At 39.0% G+C, this 24,026-nt stretch overlaps 2 protein-coding genes across 2 annotated transcripts in view; one reads left to right on the top strand and one right to left on the bottom strand.

The window, feature by feature from the left end:
• CDC73 (cell division cycle 73) overlaps window positions 1-24,026 on the bottom strand; it is an 88,016-nt gene that overhangs the window by 18,321 nt on the left and 45,669 nt on the right. The window contains exons 11-13 of the mRNA XM_019746080.3: window positions 8,494-8,551; window positions 2,600-2,635; window positions 2,203-2,290 (exon numbers count right to left, since the gene is read on the bottom strand). Of these exons, the coding sequence (XP_019601639.1) occupies window positions 2,203-2,290; window positions 2,600-2,635; window positions 8,494-8,551 (182 nt within the window). The remainder of the gene's footprint in view (window positions 1-2,202; window positions 2,291-2,599; window positions 2,636-8,493; window positions 8,552-24,026) is intronic.
• B3GALT2 (beta-1,3-galactosyltransferase 2) lies at window positions 16,286-23,975 on the top strand. Its single transcript, XM_019746208.3, has 2 exons — window positions 16,286-16,885; window positions 21,338-23,975. Exon 2 carries the CDS (start codon window positions 21,367-21,369, stop codon window positions 22,726-22,728), a length of 1,362 nt encoding a protein of 453 aa, XP_019601767.1. The 5' UTR covers window positions 16,286-16,885; window positions 21,338-21,366; the 3' UTR covers window positions 22,729-23,975.

Genomic DNA, 24,026 nt, shown 5'->3' with positions numbered 1-24,026 from the left:
TAGAAGCAGTATGAATTCCTTTTTGGAGGTGAGGGTTTTGGGGTTGTTTTATTCCTTCTTCAAGAATTGTCACTGTTATTTTACTAAGAAGGTAGATCATTCACTCACATTCTTCTTTTAGATACTAATTATGATATTGAGTGAATGTAATTTCCTAGTTACCACTAAACATATTTAACAAGAATTTTTACTGTCAGACAATTCAAATTATAAAATGTTATTCTAACAGTGAATGAAGAGTTTTTGTTCTTGAGTTATCCCATAACGATCAGGTCCAGAAAAAAACCTCATTTCTTAACCTGAATGTTTAAGAATCTCCACTGTCCCAAGGTTAAAACAAGTGAACTGGTCACTGGAAGATCCTGACCTGCAACTAACGAAATTCCAGAGTCGCCTGTAAGGTTATCTCCCAGCATTTTCACTGAGTGTAAGAATGGATCAAGCTAAAGGCGTTCTATATTCCTTTCAGATCTCAAATTCTAGAAAATAATGAATTTCAAGTATTTCTTTAGATTACAAAAAAAAGTCACTGTGGTTCTGTATGTTCTCACTAATACCACAAAATCTGTCAGAAATGTAGGTAAAGTTTGTATTGGCTAATATATTACAGTGGAGGTCTAATTTGATTTTGAACCAACCTTCTAGATGGGATTTCAGTTTATGGCGTGTCAAAGGAAATGATGTTCTCGCCATACTTTGAACAATGCACATTAAAACTGGGAAGACTGGGTTTTACACTAAATGCTGGAACACATTCTACTTCTCATCAACTGCTATTAGTTCCTCCTAATACACTATCACCACTATCCTGGGCGTTCCTAGAAGGCTGGACTTGTGGTGTATTTATCTACTTAGCACTGTGCTTTTTAGTTATGGCTCAGTAGACACAGCAATCTCCCTAACTGGGTGTTATGACTAAGTCCATCTGTACTTCTCATAACAGATAAAACAGCATGATTTACAACGTAAAAATTAAAACTCACTTCTAATGTAGGGTGTATTCCAAACCAAAACAAACTTTTTATAGCCAAATGGGCAAATATTTTATTAAATATACTTTTTAAAATTTCTCCTCAGCTATAACTCAATCAAGAAATGTGAATTAAAAATTTGCTGGTGTCTTAACAGATTAACATACATTTAGCAAACTGAGTTACTACTAAGATAGATTAAATATACCTAACAAGCTTTATTAATTTATCATATTAATATAATATAAATAAAAATGCTATTGGAAAATATGTAAACTACTTAAATTTTAAGTCTAACTCTAACGCTGGTTGGGTAGGGGAGAGATTTATTTTGTGCCCATTGCCCTGATGCACATTCATTAGAATAAATTGAGTACAACTGCAACTATACTCATTTTAAACAGGAAATTAGGAAAGAGACATTCAAAGTTTCAGGTACAAAATTCCAGTTATAAAATGAAAATGTATAACTATCCAGTTATAAAATAAGTAAGTCACAGTCATCAGGATGTAATCATGTACACCATGGTCAATAACAGGATACTGCATATTTGAAAGTCGCTAGGAGAGCGGATCTTTCAAGCTCTATTCACAAGAAGAAAACCGTATGTGGTGGTGGACGTTCACTGGTCTTACTCTGCGATCATTTTGATTCCGCGTCATTACAACGATTTCCGATCATTACACTGTACACCTCAAATGCATACAATGTTATGTCAATTCTACCTCAATTTTTAAAGCTCAGAAAGTTAAGCATCTGGAAAATTTAACATAGATTATAGGGTTCGTTTCCACTTTAACTAATTTTTTTTTAATGTATAGGTTAAGAAAACCATGGTTCTACCCTCCTCCCCCGAGGGAACTTCTTATCTAACAGCCAGAAGTTCACATCACTTCCTCCATTCTGAGGGTGAAAGAGGGAGAGAGCCTCAAGTTGTGTTGGGACCTCCTCAAACTCTTCGGGGGGGGAAAAAAATCAACAAAACAATTCATATTAAAAATGAATACAATAGTATCCTTTTCATTATGACTTTAGCCAAAAGTCTGTGTAATTTTCCCTAAAAACCCAGACATTAAAAATACACTCTACTTTGAACATTATATTTCAGACTATCTATAAAGCCTATAGCACAGAAACACAAATTTTGTTTCGCTAGATAAGGAGTACAGATCATAACTGTCACACCTCTCTCTCTGCGCTCTGAAAAGAGCAGATTATCAAATGACTCACTTCAGGTCCTGTAGAAGGTCCTTGGCATTAAGCATGGTTATTAACGAGGTGGTAGCTGCAGGAATGATGATAATGGGTGTTCGAGATCCTGCACAGACAAAATTTTAAAGGTAGCAAATCTGTTATTACCAAAAGGAATTATAGTTACTCTCCCAATTAAAAGTTAAAAGTTTGTAAATTTGTAATTATAACTCTGTGAGCCAAAAACTATTTTAAGTCAGCAGTGATATTCAAAATGCTTAATCATCAGTAGGGCCCAGGCACTCACGTATCAGAATAGGTAACACGCACACATGTTTGATGTAACGCACAAGCATAGTACCCGCCCTGGTCTGGGAATCTAGATTAGTCACAACTACTTTTTAAAGTACATTTAGAAGCATATGCACAACCTCACCTTTCTTCTGATTTGGGGGAGGTCTTGCTTGAGAAACTGCAAGAGAAGGGAAAAAAAACTCAAACCTTTTAGTATTATAAAAATCACATTCTTATTTTCAAACTTAAAAAGCAAACAAGGTCTAAAAATTATCTGTATTTACATACGACTAGCTATAAAATTTTAAAATGTATTGCAATCTTCTCAAATAATAAGTTATTTCTCTGCTTCATAAAAACACTAAAAGGATTTAGCATTATTCAACAACCTGTAGTTGCATCAGTCCTTACTTACCAAGGAACTATCTACTATATTCTTTTGTAGTTATTTTTCCACTGAACAAGGAAAGTGGATATACTACATTAGTGGGTGCTGAGTGTCTCTGTCCATGGATGTTAAGGTCTACCCAAGGAAGCAAATAAACAACTTCTTAATTAACTGACCACCACAGCAGTAAGTGCAACAACAGAGTATTACAAGAGCGTACGTACAACACTGGGGGGAGGACTAGGAGGGGCCATGTGCTTAACCACTGTGGAGGGAAATGAAAGGCATTATTGGGAGCCAACACCTAAAATATTTATTACTTCTTTTTTCTCTCTCTTTTTAAAATGGCTTTTCTTTTTTTATTAGAAGAAGAAGAGAACAGTACAGGCCATGAGTCATGTGAAGGTCTGTATTATCTGGAATTGCCCATATATATTATTAATAATTGTAAACATATGTTATAAAAAACACAGATAGTCATGCTTTCATTATTTGTATACAACAGACTTTATAATGCACAGAAATATTTGTTGGCATAATGGTAATACCAGCCGAGTTCAAAATTAATATAGTTTAGGGTAAAGTGCTGTATGTTCAATTTTCAGCATTTATCCAACAATTAAGATTTACTGACTGCCCTCTATGTTCCATGTGCTGTGCTACTACAATGTGCTTTTTAGTCATATAAGCAAATAAAAATTTAGGAGAGTTAAGATTCTAATTAAACATCAGTTCTTAGAAACAGATACTACTTTTAAAGGAAAGCTCACACATTTTCGGAATATGTTCCATTTTAAATGCAGTAAAATTGGACACTGCACAACAGTTTATACTCCTATGGAGAGTAAGTCACTGCGTTAGGTACTATCCAGTCCAGTAGCATGATTCTTCCAGCCACAGAAAGCAGAAGAAGACACACACAAATGGAAGTTCTCACACGTATGTATTTGCTATAGTGTTGTCATTTTTCTTAATGCTGAGGAAAAATACTAACACTTTATTAAGTCATTTTTAGAAACAGGACTTCTGGATGCATCTGATTAACTAGACAGTGTCATCTGGGCTGTAACACAGTCTCCGTAACTATTTGGTATTTGGTAGAGGGACAAAGCAATGACAGGATGGATGGGTACATGGGTACACAGGAGACAGCAGGTGCTATGAGAATGACTAAGGAGGAAAAAAAAGAAAAGATGTCTTTGAATGAAATGCCACTGATGTGGTAGAGAGCCCAAAATGGACTCAGGAATTTAGGAAAAGTGTTTCACTAAAAATCAAGGCTAAAAGGACCCAATGTAAGAAAAAGATAAAATATGAAAGCTCACATATTAAAAATAAAGTTTAGAGGTTTAGAAGAAAACAAGTACAGAAGAGCGAGGACGAAGGCAGGGCCCCTGAGGAGCTCGCTAAGCATGAGCCTCCAAGAGGGCGGACAGGAATCCACTCAGCAGAGTCGAGTCTGTCCTCAGATCTCCACTCCAAGCCCCTTGGGCCACTCCCCAGGCACATGACCCTCCCCAGGCGAGGAGAAGGGACTGACTGCTCCACCTCAGGTGGCCCCAACCAGAACACAGGTAATAGTTTCTATCACTGATGCTGCTGTAAGACTCGAAACGACAACGCGCGGTCGGTCCTTCGCCAGCTCTGGGCGCCCGTCTAGCACTTCCTGCACCGTGGCCACCGCCAACACTGACCGCTGCAGCCCCCGGTCCCACCCACCTCCAGTCCAGCAAATGCAGTGACTGATGATTTACAGGCTGAGAATTAGCAATTTTTGTGGCTATGTCTGATTTCAAATACAATTATATTCGTCACTTAAATATTTACTCGGAGCCAATGTACAAGAACTCTGCTAGGCTCTTGTTATTGGAATGATAAAGAAAACAGAAGTAATCCCTGCCCTCCAAGACCTCTCAGTGAAGTAGAGGGGCCACACCCCAACTAAGCAAACGAACACACAGAAGTAAATACATGTGACTACACAATATTAAGGAGTAACAGGAGGGGACACTGAGCGGAAGGTGTCCTCAGGTAGACTGCGTAGGAAAAGCCTCTCAAAGGAAGTGGCATTTAAGCGCAGATTTGAAGCATGAAAAGGAGCCAACCTGCCAAGAACAAGTCCAGAGAAGCAGCAGGAACATGAGCAAATGGGAGAAGCAGAAGAAAGTGCTGTGCCTGTGGATCTGCAGAGGTGCCGGCCGGGGGGCCAAAGGAGAAGTGGCAGGAGATGAGCTTAAAAAATATACGCAGAAACCAATTCACACAGGGCTTTCCAGGCAGCGTGAGTCTGTACTGAGGCATCACTGGAAAAGCCTGCAACTTGTAAGCCAGAGAGTGACATAATGTGGTTTTCCCAGCACATCTTCGGTAAGGCAAACCCAATCGGTTTCGGTAACAGGTTTAAGGGGGGCGAGCAGGAAAACAGAGGCTCTGTCAGGACGACACACAGCACCGCAGCCCACCCTGCTGCCCCTGGAAGTGTGTGTGCTTAGGCAGCAGGCGTTCTGTTTTTCAGATTCCCAATCCAAGGCCCACTGAACAAAATGCAGTCACAGCGCGATGCTCGAGACCGGCCAGGCCCTGGGGTGCTGTGACAGCATTGTACTCTCCAGCGCTGGATGTGTCTCGTTGGGGACCGGAAATGAACGGGTCATGGACTCATGGAATAAGACTTTAAGATGCACCGATCTGAAGAAACAATGACGGTTTAGACTTGAGCTGTGCTCGTGGAGAAAAAGAGAACAGTGATGAATCTCTAACACAAAAAAGGTGAATGTGACAGAACTTGCCAACATTAGATGAGAGGAATAAGCAAATGTGAAGAATGAAAAATAATTCCTAAGTTTGTGGTTTAAGAAACAAAGTGGATGGTGGTGCCTTTTACTCAGGAAGAAGCTGAAAAGTGTGAAGCCATCTTGGGGAAAATATCAGGGAGTGAAGTTTTTAAATCAGTATTAAGATGCCCATGGCATATCCAAATGTTAGACAATTAATATAAATACCAGAGATAAGAAGGCACGTCTAAACTGGAAATAAAAATTTGAAAATCATCAGCACAGAGATTTAGAAGTATGGAAAGAGGTCTTCCAACACGCACCTAGGTTATAAAGCGATGACTGAACAGAAACGTGTGTAAAACACAGAGGGCTAACTCACTCAATCTCACATGAGTGATAAGCAGGTAAACTAGAGTTATAAGCCACCCACGCATTTCAGAAGATCTATAAAGTAGAAGAATTAAAGCTGGAGAAGTGAAGTATGTGCATTGTGTGTGCACCAGAAAGAGGTGGGAGAGCAGTGGTATGTGCGAGAGGCTGAACCTGGCTCTAAAAAGCAAGTGACAAAAAAGACCAGGGCTGTGGCTTTTCAAAGGCTGTGCTTTTTAATACATTGGAAAATATGTCTCTTGTTAGTTATATTCCCTAAAGGAATGTTTAGAAGTTAGGGATAACTGCAAACACTTTAAAATATTAAATCACCTGGCACAATTGGTGCTAAATAAATATTTGATGAATGGATAAAGAAGAAAACGATCAAAAATGGAGGTCCATCTTTGAGTTCCTTCCCTGGAGGAAAAGAGAATAGGTGGCTCCGTGTCTCATTTCCAAAAGGTTCGCTCTGCCTACAAATAATATAAGTCTATAATCTCGCATCTACAACATATTACATTGCCAGATCCTTTGTACATTCGTATTTTTTCCAATTTTAAAAAGACAGTACAGATGAACACACTTTTGCTGCAAAACAGAAATTCATTAATCTGACAAATAAAGATGACAAACTGTTAACACCCACTCAAATCAGGTCTTAGTGACAAATGAGTGCTGAAAACTTATAAAACAGTCTTTGCTTTTAGAATGGTGGGTAGGGATTGCGGGCCTAGGGGAGTAGTTAAGTGGAAGAAGAGGAGACCACACACGAATGGGCATCAGAATATTTGTTATATTATGAGACATTAGCTCACATTAATTTCAATCAGTTTAATTGTCAGTGCATCCTGGTAGAAGGACTGAGCAAGAATGACAGAATATTAAGAGCTGAAAAGACCCAGAGCTCCTTCTGTCATGTGATCGCCCGCAGATCAGCTCCCATAATTTCATTTGTCACAGGGCACATTGGAACAACCTGGTTTATATCGGTGTTCCTGCCTCCTCCACCCCATTCCTTTGTTTGCCAAATGATTCTGAGAAAATGTGAGATAACACAACTTTACATCACACAACACAAAATTGGGTTAGAATATTTGGGTGGCGATTTCTCCTTTTTTATACTGTTTCTGAATTTCTCACTGGATCTTCCTTAGCCTGGCCAACGATCACCTCCCGTCCCTCCCTTCCAAGAACAACAAACCACTGGGGGTGCCTGTGCTCCAGCGGCCAGCACCACAGCTCCTCTACTCTGTAGGCTGTGTTCTTGGGGCCCAGCTCAGCCCACCCATCCCTACTTCCTCCTGCAACCAGCTCCTGGAGCTTCTCCGAGTGCCTGGCACTGAGAGCATAGATGGCATTCAAATAGCATTTACCGAAGTTAATTGCTCTTCCTTGTACTCTCATAATTGCTTTGGCATGATGCTCGCTCCTTAAAATAGACCACGGTCCTGTCATCCGAAATCAATTATATCCGACGTGCTCCCAATTTAAGACGACTAATGGAGCACTCCTCCTCAAAAACAGCAATGACAACGACTTCCAACAAACCCACTGTCATGTTAAAAAAGGTGTGTCAAGATCCAGGTGTACGGATCCAGGGCACAGTGAAACAGCCGATTCAGAACCATTCCAATCAAAGCCCCTTATAATCTTAATCCCAGACTTTTAAAGTGCTTCCAGAACTATTTACTATGCATAATCTACATAATTTTAGAATTAGCCTGTGTGTGGCCATACTATGAGTAAAAAGAAGCCCAAATACGCACTCCTGATCAAGTCAAACTGAAGAGAAGGTCACCCAGTTACCTGCGTCTTTCCAATACTTCTTACTGTGCCTTCCAGTACTTTTCGTTTCCTTCATAGTTACTTTCAACAACAATGACGTAAAAAAGACACACAGTACAGCCTAGCCCTGAAATTATGCTAAATGTAAAATTAAAACAAACACCAAAATCAAACCCAAAAAAACCTAAAATGAATTTAGCATTGGTATCTATGCGCACTAATAAACATCAATCTTTTCAGGTACCAGGAAGAGGGAAGAAAAATATTTCTAAAATGACTTCAATATTACCTCTGCTTAACACATTTAAAAAAAAAAATGATTAAGAACCTTACACACTAAATAACACAGGCATCTGAAATTCTAAGCATAAAAGCTGCCTATTAGTCTATTAAAATGATGCTTCTCTGATTCTACAGGGGAACAAAAATCACATCCTCATGGACCATCATGGATTTTATCAAGGAATTGGTGAGGGGGATGGTACACAACACATAACCAGCTTTTAAAAATATTTTTCTAAAAATCTGAAAAATATTTTCTTAAAAATTTTCTCCAACTATACCTCCTTTCAAGTAATTGTTCTTATGATATTACTTTAGAAGTACTTTAAGTAAAATTTCAATTCCTTCAAAGCAAAATAAAATATCAAAAAAAAACCTTTCACTGTTGCATCATTTAGAAAGAAAACAAAAAGCCAAAGTTTGTATTTTTACCTGGTCTTGGTACTGGCTGTGCTGCAGGAGTCTGAGTCTTACGGGCCGATGCACCCTCCTTTTAAAGAATAAAAAGTGATACATGGCATGAAAATCCTTTTACATGATGAACACTTTAATTACTGCCAACAAATTCCGTATCTAGTTTTCTCTCAGTCACTCCACAAACTTAAGAATTAAAAAAAAAAAACTTTCCTTATCTTTTATGCTATTGGTCATAAAGTAGAAATTGGAATCTTCAGTGGAAAATAAATGTAAATTGTTACCATACTGTAGTTATTGTAAGCATGTAATATTTTTCAAATATTCAGTGATTTGCTTAATTGCTAACAATTTTAACATCTCAGAAATGTCATTACCAGCTTTTAAATCAAGTCAATCTTTCTTCCCTTAAACAGTCTGAAAATGAATAAATAATACAGAACTTCATGTAAGAAAGATGTAAACAATGTTACTTTGAAGGCATTAAAAAACCACAAACAGTTCATATTAAATGCCTTTAAAATATTCAGGGAAAATAATCCCATTTATAAAGATGAGACTTGTTACAGTTAAGAGTGGTTGAAAATACTTTAAAAAGTGAATAACAAATCTCAACTAATTACTAAGGAGGTGAATATGTACAAAGAAATATGCTAAGTGTGGAAGTATATCAATTATATACTCAGGATTAGATGCCTCTGAAATGTTTAAGACACTTAAAAGGTTGTCTATTTCTGGTGCAATACTTTCAATCATACTCACACTAAATTTTTTATTAAAACATTTTTTTTTTATAGAAAGAAATTTATTATAATATGTATTTCAATATGTGCATCTCAGACCTGATTACACCAGAAGACTCACTGAAGTAATCAGATACTAGAATCTATACCTAAAATCACAGTGAATGTAACAATTACAAAGGCCCACAGACTGTATGTTGTACTGGTGATTCAATTACTATAAGCATCACTACAACAGCAACATGATTTTTCAAAATGGTGTAATACTGGCAAAATTCAGAACAAATATAAGCCCAATCTTCCCTCCATATATACTGTAAATTCCTAGGAAAATTCAGTGCATATTTAAAACTTTACAAAACACACTTTGTATTCCAATTATGGTTTAGCTTCATTTAATTATAAAGGCCTGTTACTCACACACAAATACCCAATGGGACAGCCAGAAGTCCCGGGGAACACAGAACTTCACTGATTTCAGAAGTCGTCCCAAACACTACAGACTGCCTCCCCTGGCCCCACTGACTAAATGATCTTCAGTAGTTTTGTCAACCAAAGCCTCCTTCATAAACTTCTACAACCCCCGTAACAAGGCGTGTTACCTGCAGCACCATCCCTCTAATTGCTTTGTGGGCAGAAAGAATAGGGTTGCAGGGAGAGAGGGGGGAGAAAAGGAAAGAGGGTGTGAGGGAGACAAAGGAAAGAAAGGAGATGAGATCACTCTTAGAAAAAGGTGCAGCTACCCGACTGGCCAGAGCTAGATTTCGGTGACTCGGACACCATCTTGCTCCTCAAGGTGAACTGTAGCTAACTGGTAACAGAGTATAATACTATTAGCATTGTGGGCAGGGAACACTCTCCACCCCTCTGACGCCATGGCAGTTCAGACAAGGGCCAAATAAAGGGAATCCCACCCAACCGGAAGGAGTGGTGAGCGAAGACCCACCTGGGAATGCCTGCAACTCCACCCCTAAAACCTGGGTATTTTGCACCCCCATTCTAATAAAGTCCTAAGCCTAAATTCACTGCTTCCTTGGCTTATTCAGTGTGTCTCTGAATTCTTCGTGTCATGACACCAAAAACCCATTCTCCAGCAGCATAACCAAGAGTATCTACCCCCTGCATATATACCAAGTAACAACTGAAAGAGTCCAGTTGATTTGTGCCCAAATAAAATAGCTATGCTACTGACAAACCAAAGACTATATCATACTATTAAAGTATGTGCGAAAGTACTGCTGCTTTTAAATGCTTACATTTTCCTTTAGGATCACTCATAATTTGTGTGAATTAAATCAGATAAAGATGTCTACCATTAGTTCTGAAAGAGACTTAAATTTAGCTCTGCTTTCAAGTCAAAAGAAATTCTTAAACAATAGCTGTTGCACAGGTTGATGAAAACTGAAGGAGAAAAAATAAGGCAGGCAAACACTGACACTTGTGGTCGTTCTGAGATTGCTAATTTGTAATCAGGCTAATTCCTAATTCCAGCTTTATGAGTTTAAATAAAAGTACAACTGGTTCATAAATCATCTACTGACTTTATAGGAAATTTCTAAACTCTTAATAAACAGTAATTTTTTTCTTCAAAAATGGAAAACCATTCACTAAAATTAAATAGCCAAATATATGCTATTTGTCCAAATCTTTTATGCAATACAAAAGATTTCACCTAATTTTAAGTCCAAATAGTCAAGAGATAAAAACTCCAAGCAAACATTACTATGTAAAATTTTTGATTGAGCTCAATAAAACTAAAATTGGTCTCTAAGTAACTGTGTCCAATGGCATTTTCAGAGTACTGCGGTGGAAACTACATCTGATCCAAAACCTTATTAACATTTTTCTCCAGCACTGCAAAGGAAGCTAGCTCTTAGGTGAGTGCTGTGAAACGCTCGCCTGCCGCAGGGGCCACTACTCACCCCAAAGCCCAGACAGCGGCGAGGAGCGATGGGAGGGGACCCGCTGCCCGGCTCCTGCTCACATCCTCAGGGCTTCTCCGCATTCTCAGGGGATGGAAGTCACCCGCCATGACTGAAGTGTCCCCCTCACACCCCTCTCTCCCTCAATCTTTTTAACCAAAGATTTTTAGTTGAACTTATCTAGATAAACAGATTAATGTTAAGTCCATGAAATGACTTATCCTGACTATTAGATAATGAGCAAATCTATACCTGATTCATCATGTAATAATCACTGCAAAACTATTAATATTAACTACATGAATAAAATAATTACTTCTGTACCCAGTAGAAGAGTTTGGAAGGTGTGAAAAAGAACAAAGGAAACCTCATTTAAAATGAAGGTCAGAAAGCCCTGAAGGGGGCGGCTCTCACCCACCCCCACCCCCACCCCCAGCTCTGCCAGCAGACCCCCCGGCAGGAGAAGCCTGCCTTCTATTCCCCAGATGGAGGAAGCTAACTTTACCTCACAACAGGAGAAGGGGAGATGTTCTCCCAGACTAGCAACAACCCAGCCAATGGGAAACCTGGCCACCCTGCGCACTTTTGTTCGAAGCACACCCTCGCCACTTCCTTTTTTCTCTATAAAGTCATGTGCTTCTCCTTCGTCTCTGGTCTTGCCTATGGTGTCTTATAGCTTGCATGTCTCAAATTGCAATTTCTCTGCCATTTCTCAATAAACTCATTTTTTTGCTGGTAAAATAACTGGCTATTTCTTTTTAACTTTTTTTTATTTCAGTGTTTTTCTAGGACCCATCAGCTCCAAGTCAAGTAGCTGTTTCGATCTAGTTGTGGAGGGCGCAGTTCCCAGTGGCCCATGTGGGGATCGAACCGGCAACCTTATTGTTAAGAGCACCGCGCTCTAACCAACTGAACTAACTGGCCGCTCCCAGCTATTTTATTTTTAAGGTTGACAGAGGCATTGTACATCCTGTCTTTAAATTCTGACTCCTTGAGATTTATTCTAGACGGGCTCAGGAAAATCCTAAAACCAACCTGGGCAGTTGTGGCCATAACGCACTTAGTAGTAACTACCTATGTTCTTTCTTTTTTTTTTTTCAGAGGGCACAGCTCACAGTGGCCCATGCAGGGATCAAACTGGCAACCCTGGAGCTCCCAGCACCATGCTCTAACCAACTGAGATAACCAGCCACCCCTATGACTACCTGTTTTCCCATCAGGGACATGTTACAGATTAAAAAGTAGACCTATGCAAGGAAAAATTACAAGACAGTTATAACACTTAACAAAATAGCTGGCAGTCTGCTGAGTCTGACAAAGAAGCTTGTCACATCTACTGAGAAAGTTTAACCATAGAATTCAGATGTTAAAAGAAACCAGACTAGAGGAGGAACTTCTACAAGCTCGCCTGTCATAAGATTTTCACCGTTTCTCTTGGCTGGAAACATGAAGGTTGCTAGAAAAAGTCACTACAGGAACTTTTATCTCATGCCTGCTCTGCTTTCCTGCACTTTATGTGAAGTTCTTAACCAGCTTAACTTAAACAGAATGCAGCTATACCTAAAGGTTTAAAGTAAATTCTGATTAAGGACACAGGCCCCTTTTTATTAGTTTTCAGGAATCTCGTTTGCTGCAGAAACACTTGTCCCACAGCAAGTATCTTTAAGACAACAGTCCACTAGGAATTCAGGGGCTCCGGACAACACTGAAGGTTCCCAACCAGCCAGCAGGTTACCGTGGAGCGCTCTCAATAATCCAGACCCACGCCTACATCCCCTGTGCCACCTGCTTTTTCTGACCAGTCCACTCCATCTTTACCTGCCCAGACCGCCCCTGCAGCAGGGTCTCAGTCCCTTTCCTCTGGGGCGGTGGCCAAGACCACGTCTTCGGCAGGTGACCATAACACATGCTCTCTGGTCCTGGCCCTGGGGTGCTCCACCCTGGGGGTGGGAACCACCTGCCTATATGGGGCCGAGCAGCCTTCTGCACTGGCCACCCTGCAGCAGCAAAGGGCAAGGAGGCGGAGCGCCTTCTCCGCAGGCTCCTGTTCTGGGAACTCAGAGGGCTCTCCTTACCGTCCCATTCAACCTGAGCGAGCACTGAGGAGGGTTCCTAGTCCGCCCCAACCCCAAAGGAGGCTGTTGTAAAGGGACATCCCAGGAGCCAACCGCAGCCAGGCCAAGAGGCTGGAGCGGCTTCAGTTCCTGCTATTCCACTTCCACTTCCTCTTCCTCGTCTTCCTCTTCTGCTTCCTCCCCACCCCAAGCTTGACCCTCAGGCCTTGCCCAAACCTGCAGCCCCAGGAAACCACTAGACTCCGGGTCCCTCAGTGCCAATGCCCCTCACCCAACCCTCACATGGGACCAGCAGAGCAGCACAGAGCGGGGTTCCCAGAGAGGCTAGCGTGGGGACAGCTGTTCCCCAGGACACAAATGCAGGATGTACACGCCTGGGCCCCGCCTCCGCGCAGCACGGTTCATCCAGGTCTCCACGAATGTTTTGGGGAGAATCCCACCACACCCCAAGTTCTGGAGCCACAAGGAATGCGTCCTTTCCCCCCAACAGCTGCAGGAGGGGTCCCCCGCCACCCCAAACCCTGACAGCACCTTGCAGGGAGGGGCTCCCTTCTTTCCCTCCCCACCTATTTTTCTTTGTTTGTATGAAATGTTAATCTGTTTTTCCTGGTTCACATGTTTTGGGGGGCTTGGGTTGCGGGGAATGAAAATGGGAGTTGCTGGAGGGGAGGATACAGTTCAAGACTTCCCAGTCTTGAGTCAGAAAGAGACTGGAAGGCACTGTCCCCCTGTACCCCTGAATTCTGGGGGGATGATGGTTCGGGGCTAGAGAACTTGTGTGAGGTGTTCTGGAAACATGGGGCAGGAATTAAAATTAGTTGGCCCTTACTGCCTCCCAGTGAGATTGTGGCCCCCTACCCCCAACTTTTCTTCACCTTTCTTAAATGCATTTGGTTTTTTAAAATCTGTACAGCGAGAACAACTTTTTCTGTCAAATAAAAATGAGAAATGCAAAACAAAAAGAAAAAAGAAAAAAAAGAAAAGAAAAACCAAGATCCATAATAAATCCAGTAGGCCATCAAAAAAAGAGTCCACTCAAAAGAACTGGCAAAAATAATTCCTTTATCCTTCCTAGACAAAGGGCAGGAAGGTGGCTAAACCATCTTTGTACCCCTAACCTTTAATAAGCTGTGCCCAACTGCAAATGTTGGCACATAGTAGTTGATCAATATATATTTGCTGAACAGGTGAGTAAAGTAAAAATGTGACAACCATTTATACTTCTGTGAATGATTTCTGGGCATGGTGTGCCAGCACTAGAAAAAAATTCCCACAATTTCCACAGCAGCGCCATGTAGCATAATGGTTAAGAAAAGAACGTAAGGACATAAATATCGTTTTAACTCCCAGGCGGACTCTTTCTCATCAATAGTTAGCTAATATTTGGGATAACTAGTTTATAACGCTAAGCACTAGTTCCTCATCTTTAGGTGAGTATTACAGTAATAAAACCATTACAAGGGAAAAAGCCATTTGTACAACAACTCTGGTAGGCCTGGTGTCCATTCTGACTTGGGTTAGTGATAAATGGCCACTGCTGCTCGCTGAGCTGCACAGTGAAATCCTATGTGAGGGACTATGGGTAAATACTGATCTACTATAATCAACTTCTACTTTTGTAAGATAAGGTATTTTAAGTAGGCACTAAGCATTCCTCTGCTGCCTAAATTAAACAAACACACAAAAATGACTGGTGAGCGTGTGTGGTATGCGTGGGCAAGAGGCCTAAATGCCAAGAAACCTGGGTTTTAGGTCTCTCCTTCACACTGAACTACTCAAAGTCAAAAGCTCTAGGCTTTAGATTTCACATTTACAGAATTCTTAATGTTCCTTCTAATTTCTAGGAAAGTCATATACACTCCTAAAAACCAGTCATAGGATTCCTAAAACTACAAAGTACTTTTCATCAGCTAAACTAAAAATAAATGAGGACAAAAAAATTTCAGGTACTAGAGGAAATGCACATCTATATTTGAAATAAGAGACATCACTGACTGGGGAAGAAAGATGGGATGAAACATATACAAATATATAGCTTAAGTTCCAAAACTATAAATTTCTAGGAGTTAATGTCCCTAAAGCCTCAGAGAAAAAACTGGTAATTCAAGCTAGTTTAAAAAAAAAAAAAAAAAAAGACAATGTCCCAGTTTAAAAACAAAAAAAAAAGAAAAGGAAGCAAAGAACCCAGGATACTAAATGTACAAAGAAATGTTTGCATGAGTATCTAGAGCTTACTAAAAAATCTGCTTGACAGTAAGTTACTAACCCATCCTGAAATAAATATCAGAACAAGTAAATATGACCAGTGAAACCTCATTACCCACCAAGAGGATCCTGTACACGTGTGCTGTATCTACCAGCTCATTTTGCTGGATTCTATCATAAATGTAATTTTAAACAAAAGGAAAAATAAAAAGGAAATGCTGACATTAAAAAAGTGATTAAAAGTTTTGCTGCCTTCTAGAACACTCGAAACCACATAAGAGAAAAAAGATCTAGGCTGTATCACATCACGTGTCAGTAAAGCAAAGCATGGCACTGATTTACATAAACCCCAGAAAGTGGGGGGGAACGCAAGGGGCGGGGGTCTAAGTTACAGATAAAAGAAAAGGGTCTGTGAGTCTTAAACAGATACTAGTAAAATCAGGACAATGTGAGGAAGAAACAAAAACTTCAAGGGAAGGAGTGCACTGCAAGGGTTAAATTTCACCAAGTTACATATAAAAGCTAATAATTGCTTATGCCCAGTGAAACCATGGAAGAAACATGAAAACCAACATCGAACACTGACAACGGTAAGAAAGCATGTTCTTCAGCATAAAGTTTTTTTTTTTTTTAAAAAAAAAGGACATAAAATGGAAAAAAATAAAATTATAACCTTTTCATAATCATCCCATTTTCATATCACACACTCATCACTACACTTGTACTGAGTATATATAATTCATCACATAGAAGCAAAATCCCCAAGCCTTCCCCTACCTTAGGTTTTTAGTCCAAATTAATGCAAACAATCACGTGGGATTCAGCCAAGCAGTGACGTTCAATTCTGCTCTGTCAGAGAGAGCATCTGTCAAGCCCACATTTAAACTGCTGCCTGCCTGTGCAGCAGCTGAGGAAACGTGGGTTTCATATTATAGACTAAAACCCCAGGAAAACTGCTCAAAATCCTTCCTGCAGCTGCCAGGCAACAACGAGAGAGAATTAAAGCCTGGTCTCTTCCAACACAACCGAAGCACTCCGTTCTAGCTCTGGCTGCCTTACACTGCAGCTCCGTGTTTTTACTAGAAATATGGATACTGAGAAGAGAATACAGCACTGCATTGTCCGGCCAGCAAAACAGCAGATGTAAAAAGCTTCAATGTATCGACTGTCGGGAAGGGTCCACAGTGCTCCAAACAGAACGGACAACTACAGCTCTTTTGTTTAAAGAAAGAGAAAATGAAAGACAGGAAAAGCCGCAGAAGAGCAGGACCCCTATGAAGAAGGAGGGTGCCTGGAGGCCAGGCAGACAGACGGACACTTTGCAGGCTGTGAAAAGCAATCGCAGGCGGCAGACTGCTGGGGGATGTACGCATGTTCCATAGCATCTTTCTGCTGAAGTGATGGCGTGCCCAAAGTACGTTCAGTGGGCTTAGTCCTCTCCACACAAATGGCCTGACCAAGGAAGGTATGTCAGTATCTTATGTGTGATATTCATGTAAATGTCTGCTGCCTTTTTTTAGCCCTGCAGGCAATAATATCTGATAAAAGAGTTCGTACAGTTCACTGCCCTTGAAACTATGAAGGGTTTCTAAATATATGATTCTAAAAACGTGTCATTATTTAGAAGACAAGCTGCCACTGCTTTATTCAAGTCACTATGTAGCTTGGAGTAAATACGGATTATAGGCATATAAGGGAGAAAAAGCAAATATAAGATGTGCTTAAAGGATTCTCTGAGAAATTAAACTTAAAAAAAAAAATCTGTAGCCCTCTAAAGAAAACATAGCAATCCTCTACCAAATTAGGTCAAATTGCATCCTTATCTAGTAAATTACAGTGCTCCCTTAAAAATGGCTATCAGGAGAGACAATGCAATTACATTAAATAGCACCAAAGATGATCTGAACATGAAGAGCTGTTTTCAAAGTCCTTTTACAACAGGATCTCAATATACAGCAGCTTTTGGCAACACAATCTTCCCTCCAATATTCATCAAATAGAGATAAGGAACACCACCTAAGAGAGTATCAACAAATTTTAAGTGTTACCAGGCAGTGAGACACGACACAGAAGGCGTGTGCAGAGGATCACAGGCACTGGGTCCACGCACAGAACACCACCACGGTGGGTTGCATGTTATTACGGTGTCCGTGAATACAACTTTAAACAAAGAAATATCAATAGTTGCTAAAAATTCCCCTACCTGAAACAGTGAGCTTTAATTTTAAGCAACAGACTGATTCTAAATGATTACATATAAGGTTGTTGGTGATCATTTTTAATGTGAAATTCCAAAACATAGTATGAAAATACTATGATATAAAAACATCCATAGGTAGCAATATAAGGCCAAAAAATTAAAAATAAATGTAGCTACTGTGCTTTCAGGCTATATTAATATGTAGTAACGAACTACTGCCACGGTTATGTGTGTGCAGGGCAGAAATTAATAAACTATCTTAGCAACAATCATAGAATAGCAGCTCATGGTTCAGGAACTCAAAGATATTTCTACAGTTTTTTACGTATCTATCAAAGATCCCAATTTTTGCTCTATGTCACAGGACAACTCAGTAACCTATGATTCACTATTCATAAAAGACAAACATTTGCAAGACATGTCAGCATTCCATTCTAAAATTAAGATTAAACAAGTTTTAGCAGGCCCTACTATTATTACATCTCAACATCAACTCTCATTCAAACCATGAATTTTTTATTCCACGTAAGAATAAAATCAGATGGTATTAAAAAAATATGGTTGTAAAAACCTCAAGTCCCTTTTAGAGCCTGTATCTCTTAAGGTTAAAGTCACCAATTAAACATTTTTATAGGCTCGATATTTCATAACAAAGTGTAGCATTTTTTTCATTTAAGCACCACTTAAATTTACAACTGTTCCAATACACTAAAGATATCAACACTTTTAAAAGCCAAATGATAAAGACAGTGAGTGGGTATGTGTGTCTGTAAGTAACTGAACATTTTACAGTAATATTCCATAAACTTCAGTCCATAAGACGTAAACACACATTATAACTTGAAAATACTACCATAAAAACCCGTAAGAGATAAATCAAAGCTATTTCTGTGCCAAAAATGTAAAAGTACAAAAATATTTAGAATGCCACAATATTTTTAACTTTCTTGTCTTGTTCCTACTTTCTGAGAATTAAAATACAACAGGCAGTAACTGGAGAATGATTTTTATCGTGTAATAAAAGGTTGTAATTTTACTTTAATTTTACTTTCTTTTTAACAGAAAAATTATAATACCTGATAAACTTATAATAAAAAGTTTTAAGGCTGGACACATGCATTTTTATCAATGGGAGGTTAACATATGAGTATATATGATTTCAAGCCTGAGCAGCTGAATAGTTACAAACATACAAATACATGAATTTAAATTAAGATATATTTCCATCATCCATTGCTACAAAATCACATGGAACCATAAACTATGTATTTGTGCTGGATTACAAACAAATATCACTTCAGGTATATTGTTTTAATAAAAATACCAACATTTATTACCATGATAATTACCTTCATTCACTTCTTCAGTCCATTATTTAAACATTCATTCAAAAATCTGACTTTGTATTTACTGCTTTTTTAAGCAGTCAAAATTTACACTTTTAAAAAATGTAAATAATTGGGACTTCAACCAGATTGCAAGCAGCATTATTTTATGAACAGAAAGCTGATACATTTAATTGAGCTTTGGAATGTTTAAATCAGATGATGAAATTAAAATTTAAAAGCCACTTTTGTATTTTTAAAGTATATACACATAACCCGTACATCTACTGGCTTCTTTATGTGGTGTAAGTATCATTACTATTTATTAAATGTTTCATTTGAAAATAAAAGCTTAGAAAAAGTTTCCCAGTCTAAACAGACTGGCCAACTATTTACATTCACGAGAAAGGAAAAAGTGAGTTTCTAAATCATGATACTCATCTCAATTATTTTCAGCTTAGTTCACTGCAGAACTATGTTTTACTGGTACAGTGAATAGCCTTGGTCTTCATTATAGTAATGTAACATTAAAATTCATGTAAATGAACTTTAATAAATAGCAAATTAGATCCTATGTATTTAAAACCACAAACTTAAAAATAAATCACTGTTCGCATCTCACAAAATGATTAATTTTCTACACGCGAGAAATGCCATAACTTCTAAAAGTACTACAAAATTTCAGATACTAGAAATTATAAAAAGCCGGCGACTGTACTATGACAGTTTAGAAATTTGTTCAAATTCCCACCTACTTGCTCCCCCTAGTGACTGTTACTAGAAGTACTTTCATTCATATGTCTCAACACTTTCAGTCAATAGTTTCAAAGTTCTTCACATTATGTATATAAATGAATTTTACTCTATAATTATTCAGTTATATGAGGACTGGCATTATTTCCCCAAAATAATTAAATTTCAGGTCAAGGTTAAACAAATTTGGTATTAACCATGAATCTCTCAACATCACAGACTAAATGAACACATACGTATGGATGTATAGATTATAATTTCAAATAAATGTTCCCACATTAAATTTTTTATTGACTAGTTTTCTTTTGCTTAAAGAAATAGTTTTCATAATAAAAAGCTGGAAAATTAAAATTGCATATTTATTAGTCCCCTACCCAAAGTTTTTTCTTTTACTAGAATTCAAGCTACATACAGCTCCTTTATCCAACTCCACCCCTGTGGCTTGATCCAGAAAAACAAACCAGAAACCATGAACAAATCTGTGCTATGTTCTGAAAAATCCGCTTCAAAGACAACAGCCAATTCTTAACATGCGGTACCATGAACTTCTCATACTGGTATCTCATAATCTTTTTAAAAATTTAGGGTTCTAAATGCCATGCTCGCAAAAGTCCTAAAAATGTAACAAATTTTCTACATACGTACAAATTTAGAACACAGCATAACTTAGGAATCTTTAAAAATGCATTTTGTGAAATTTAAAATGTTAAACAGTTGGCTATGACAGTAATTAGTGCCCATATTTTGTACGAAATCTGAAAAGACTGTTCAAAGTAGTTCTTTGTTTAATTCTAACATGCAGAGTCTACTGGGATATGTGACAGTGCTCTGCCAAGGCCACAGACAATTAAAGATAATTAGCTGCTATATATTTTTTGTAAAAATCAATCTTCAGTCTAAGTGTAGATAATGATCTCCTGAACCCCTCGTATTTGGAGTGGAAGGGTAGGATTAGCAAAGAATGCCTGGAAATGCTCATCATTTATTACTGTCTGAAAATCTGCACTGAAGTTACTGGACCCTGAAAATTAATTTTGACAGGTGCATCTTCTCACTCACTTTCTCAGCACAGCAGGGGCCAATGGAAACATGCCAAGCAGCGCACTGTGTCTAACAGAGCTCTGCCATAATCAACCTTGCGCCGTCTGTCCCACAACTGATACATGGCCGCTGTACAGAAAGGGCCGCTGACTGAGCGCCACCCCACCAATGGCATGTCAAATCAATTTTAATTAATGCCAATACATTTCCCATCTGCTCTCAGGCCTTCTCGCGTGGCCTCGGTCAGGAAATCACTGGCGTTCTCCTCCACATGCACACAACTTGTACATGTTTAACTTAGGTCCAGGGTACAAATGACCAGACCTACGGAGACAACGAAGTAAGTGGAAGAAACGATATCCGTCCCCCTCACTACAGTGCTCACTGTGCTACAAAAAGGTATATTTTTAAAGAAACTAATTCTACGTGGTGATGTTATGTTTCCAAAAGGAAACGAGTTATAAACTTTGTTCCTGGGTTACCGTATGTTCACAGCTTCAGAATTCCTATTTGCCCTAATTTCAGAGCGCTCCAAGTCTCTTTCAGACAGTTCTGTAACAGTTAGCATTGCGTAAACTTCCGTGCTTTATCTTTACAGAATGGCTGCAACGGAGACAATGTGACCGAATGAGAAGATGGTCACCAAAGAACAGTCCTGATTCCGCAGAAGGAACCCTTCTCAGCACCAGTAGCTCCTCCCCGGCCCTGGATCTGTACAACATGCTGCAGTGGAGGAGAAGGCACTGCTGCTTTGCCAAGATGAGCTGGAACGCCAAGAGGTCTCTGTTCCGCACCCACCTCATCGGCGTACTTTCCCTAGTGTTCCTTTTTGCCATGTTCTTGTTTTTCAATCATCATGACTGGCTGCCAGGCAGAGGTGGATTCAAGGAAAACCCTGTGACCTACACTTTCCGAGGATTTCGTTCCACAAAAAGTGAGACAAACCACAGCTCTCTTCGAAACATTTGGAAAGAAACGGTCCCTCAAACTCTGAGGCCTCAAACAGCAACCAACTCCAATAACACCGACCTTTCGCCCCAAGGAGTTACAGGGCTGGAGAATACACTCAGTGCCAATGGAAGTATTTACACCGAGAAAGGTACTGGACATCCCAATGCTTACCATTTCAAATATATTATCAATGAACCTGGAAAATGCCAAGAGAAAAGCCCCTTTTTAATACTACTAATAGCTGCAGAACCTGGACAAATAGAAGCTAGAAGAGCCATCCGGCAAACCTGGGGCAACGAAAGTCTAGCAGCTGGAATCCAAATCACGCGCATTTTTTTGTTGGGCGTCAGTATTAAGTTAAATGGCTACCTGCAACGTGCAATACTGGAAGAAAGCAGACAACACCATGATATCATTCAACAGGAATATTTAGATACATACTATAATTTGACCATTAAAACACTGATGGGCATGAACTGGGTTGCAACATACTGTCCACATATCCCTTATGTTATGAAAACTGACAGTGACATGTTTGTCAACACTGAATATCTGCTACACAAATTACTGAAGCCAGACTTGCCTCCCAGACGGAACTATTTCACTGGTTACCTAATGAGAGGATACGCACCCAACCGAAACAAAGACAGCAAATGGTACATGCCACCAGACCTCTACCCAAGTGAGCGCTACCCTGTCTTCTGCTCTGGGACTGGGTACGTTTTCTCTGGAGACCTGGCCGAGAAGATATTTAAAGTTTCTTTAAGTATCCGCCGTCTGCACTTGGAAGATGTATACGTAGGGATCTGTCTCGCCAAGCTGAGAATTGACCCTGTGCCTCCGCCCAATGAGTTTGTGTTCAATCACTGGCGAGTTTCTTACTCAAGCTGTAAATACAGCCACCTAATTACCTCTCATCAGTTCCAGCCTAGTGAACTGATAAAATACTGGAACCATTTACAACAAAATAAGCACAACGCTTGTGCCAACGCAGCAAAAGAAAAGGCAGGCAGGTATCGCCACCGTAAACTACACTAGAAAACAACTTTTCTTTTCCAACGTGCAATCTGTAAAATATTGCTAAAAGCATGTATAGTTAAAACTGAGTACACCCATAGGACAGGTTTTAGTTAAAATTCACCACATGAAAGAATTCCAAAAATATTTGTTTTAATTTCTGAAGAAGGTAATTCTTAAAAATACATTATATAACAGAAAGGCATCCTGAAAGAATCTATACAAAAACTGTGTAAGGGGATTCTGTGTATTAACCTGCAATAACAAGCATGCAGACATCAATGGTTCAAGTCTTACGTTAGGGGCCAAGAAGACGTATTTGCATATATTTCCCACATCAATTTTAATTTAAGAAATGGGGGCAGTCAAAAGACCCCTCATTTCAGATTCAGTTTTTCATTTCAATATATAATCACATGTAAATAAAACATTACTGTCAATTTTAAGGAAACTTTGTAATTGTGCAAAGGACAAATTTTCTGACATGACTATTTTAGGGTTCTAAAAACCGTATTCCATGCAATAAGAGTTAGCTGAGTTATTCCAGAAACACATTTACAAAGTTCAGATGTTTCATCAATGCAGTTCTCATCTTAAGTATTTACTTTTTAAAAGCGACTGAGAGATTCATTTTCTTTTATTAATACATATATTGGGGGAAATTATTTTGACGTGATAAAATGTGAAAAATCGATGTGTCTCAGGCTCAAGTTTTTATAAAAGCAAAAAATTAAATGTTTCAAAGTAGACAAATGTGTTTCCTCGTTGGTGTTAAAGGGCCAAGCTAGTATTTCAACGCATTATTCAACTAGATCAGTTATTGCAGTCTTAAGGAACCACCACTTAACTTCAAGACGCTCTGTAAAAATACACCCTGTTTCTCTAATTGAAGCAGAAGTGACGACTTAAAGTCACAAAGAGAATGTGCTGTTGAAAAAGGATAAAGAGTGCAGCAGCAGTTTCATTCAATCCATTTTTAAGATGCATGGCTGCCAAATGCAACATACGGGAAGTTTATTTCCTGACAGCAGGTGTACACATGCCAATACTTAATCATCTTATGGCACCTACTTCTTTCTCTGAGTGCCAAGTTTACAAACCTGCAGTTTTTAATTTGGTAGGTGACAAATATTCTGCATCACCAATTAAAAACCTTTTTGGGGGGAATGGGGGGAAACTACAAATGCTGATGAACACTTAATTCTAGGATGAACAATGTATACAATGCACTTTTATCAATTTTTTAATAAAAAAGGTAAAGAAAAATATCACTGAGTGTTATGGTACAAATATTTCACAGTAATTTTGTTTGGCTCCAT

This window comes from Rhinolophus sinicus, chromosome 6 (assembly GCF_057876585.1).
Source record: "Rhinolophus sinicus isolate RSI-liver-muscle chromosome 6, RSI-T2T, whole genome shotgun sequence".
NCBI lineage: Eukaryota > Metazoa > Chordata > Mammalia > Chiroptera > Rhinolophidae > Rhinolophus > Rhinolophus sinicus.
This window is presented reverse-complemented; position numbering and strand designations above follow the sequence as displayed.

Coding starts and splice junctions, on each gene's coding strand:
- B3GALT2 (XM_019746208.3), top strand. CDS start 21,367: ATGAGAAGATGGTCACCAAAGAACAGTCCTGATTCCGCAGAAGGAACC.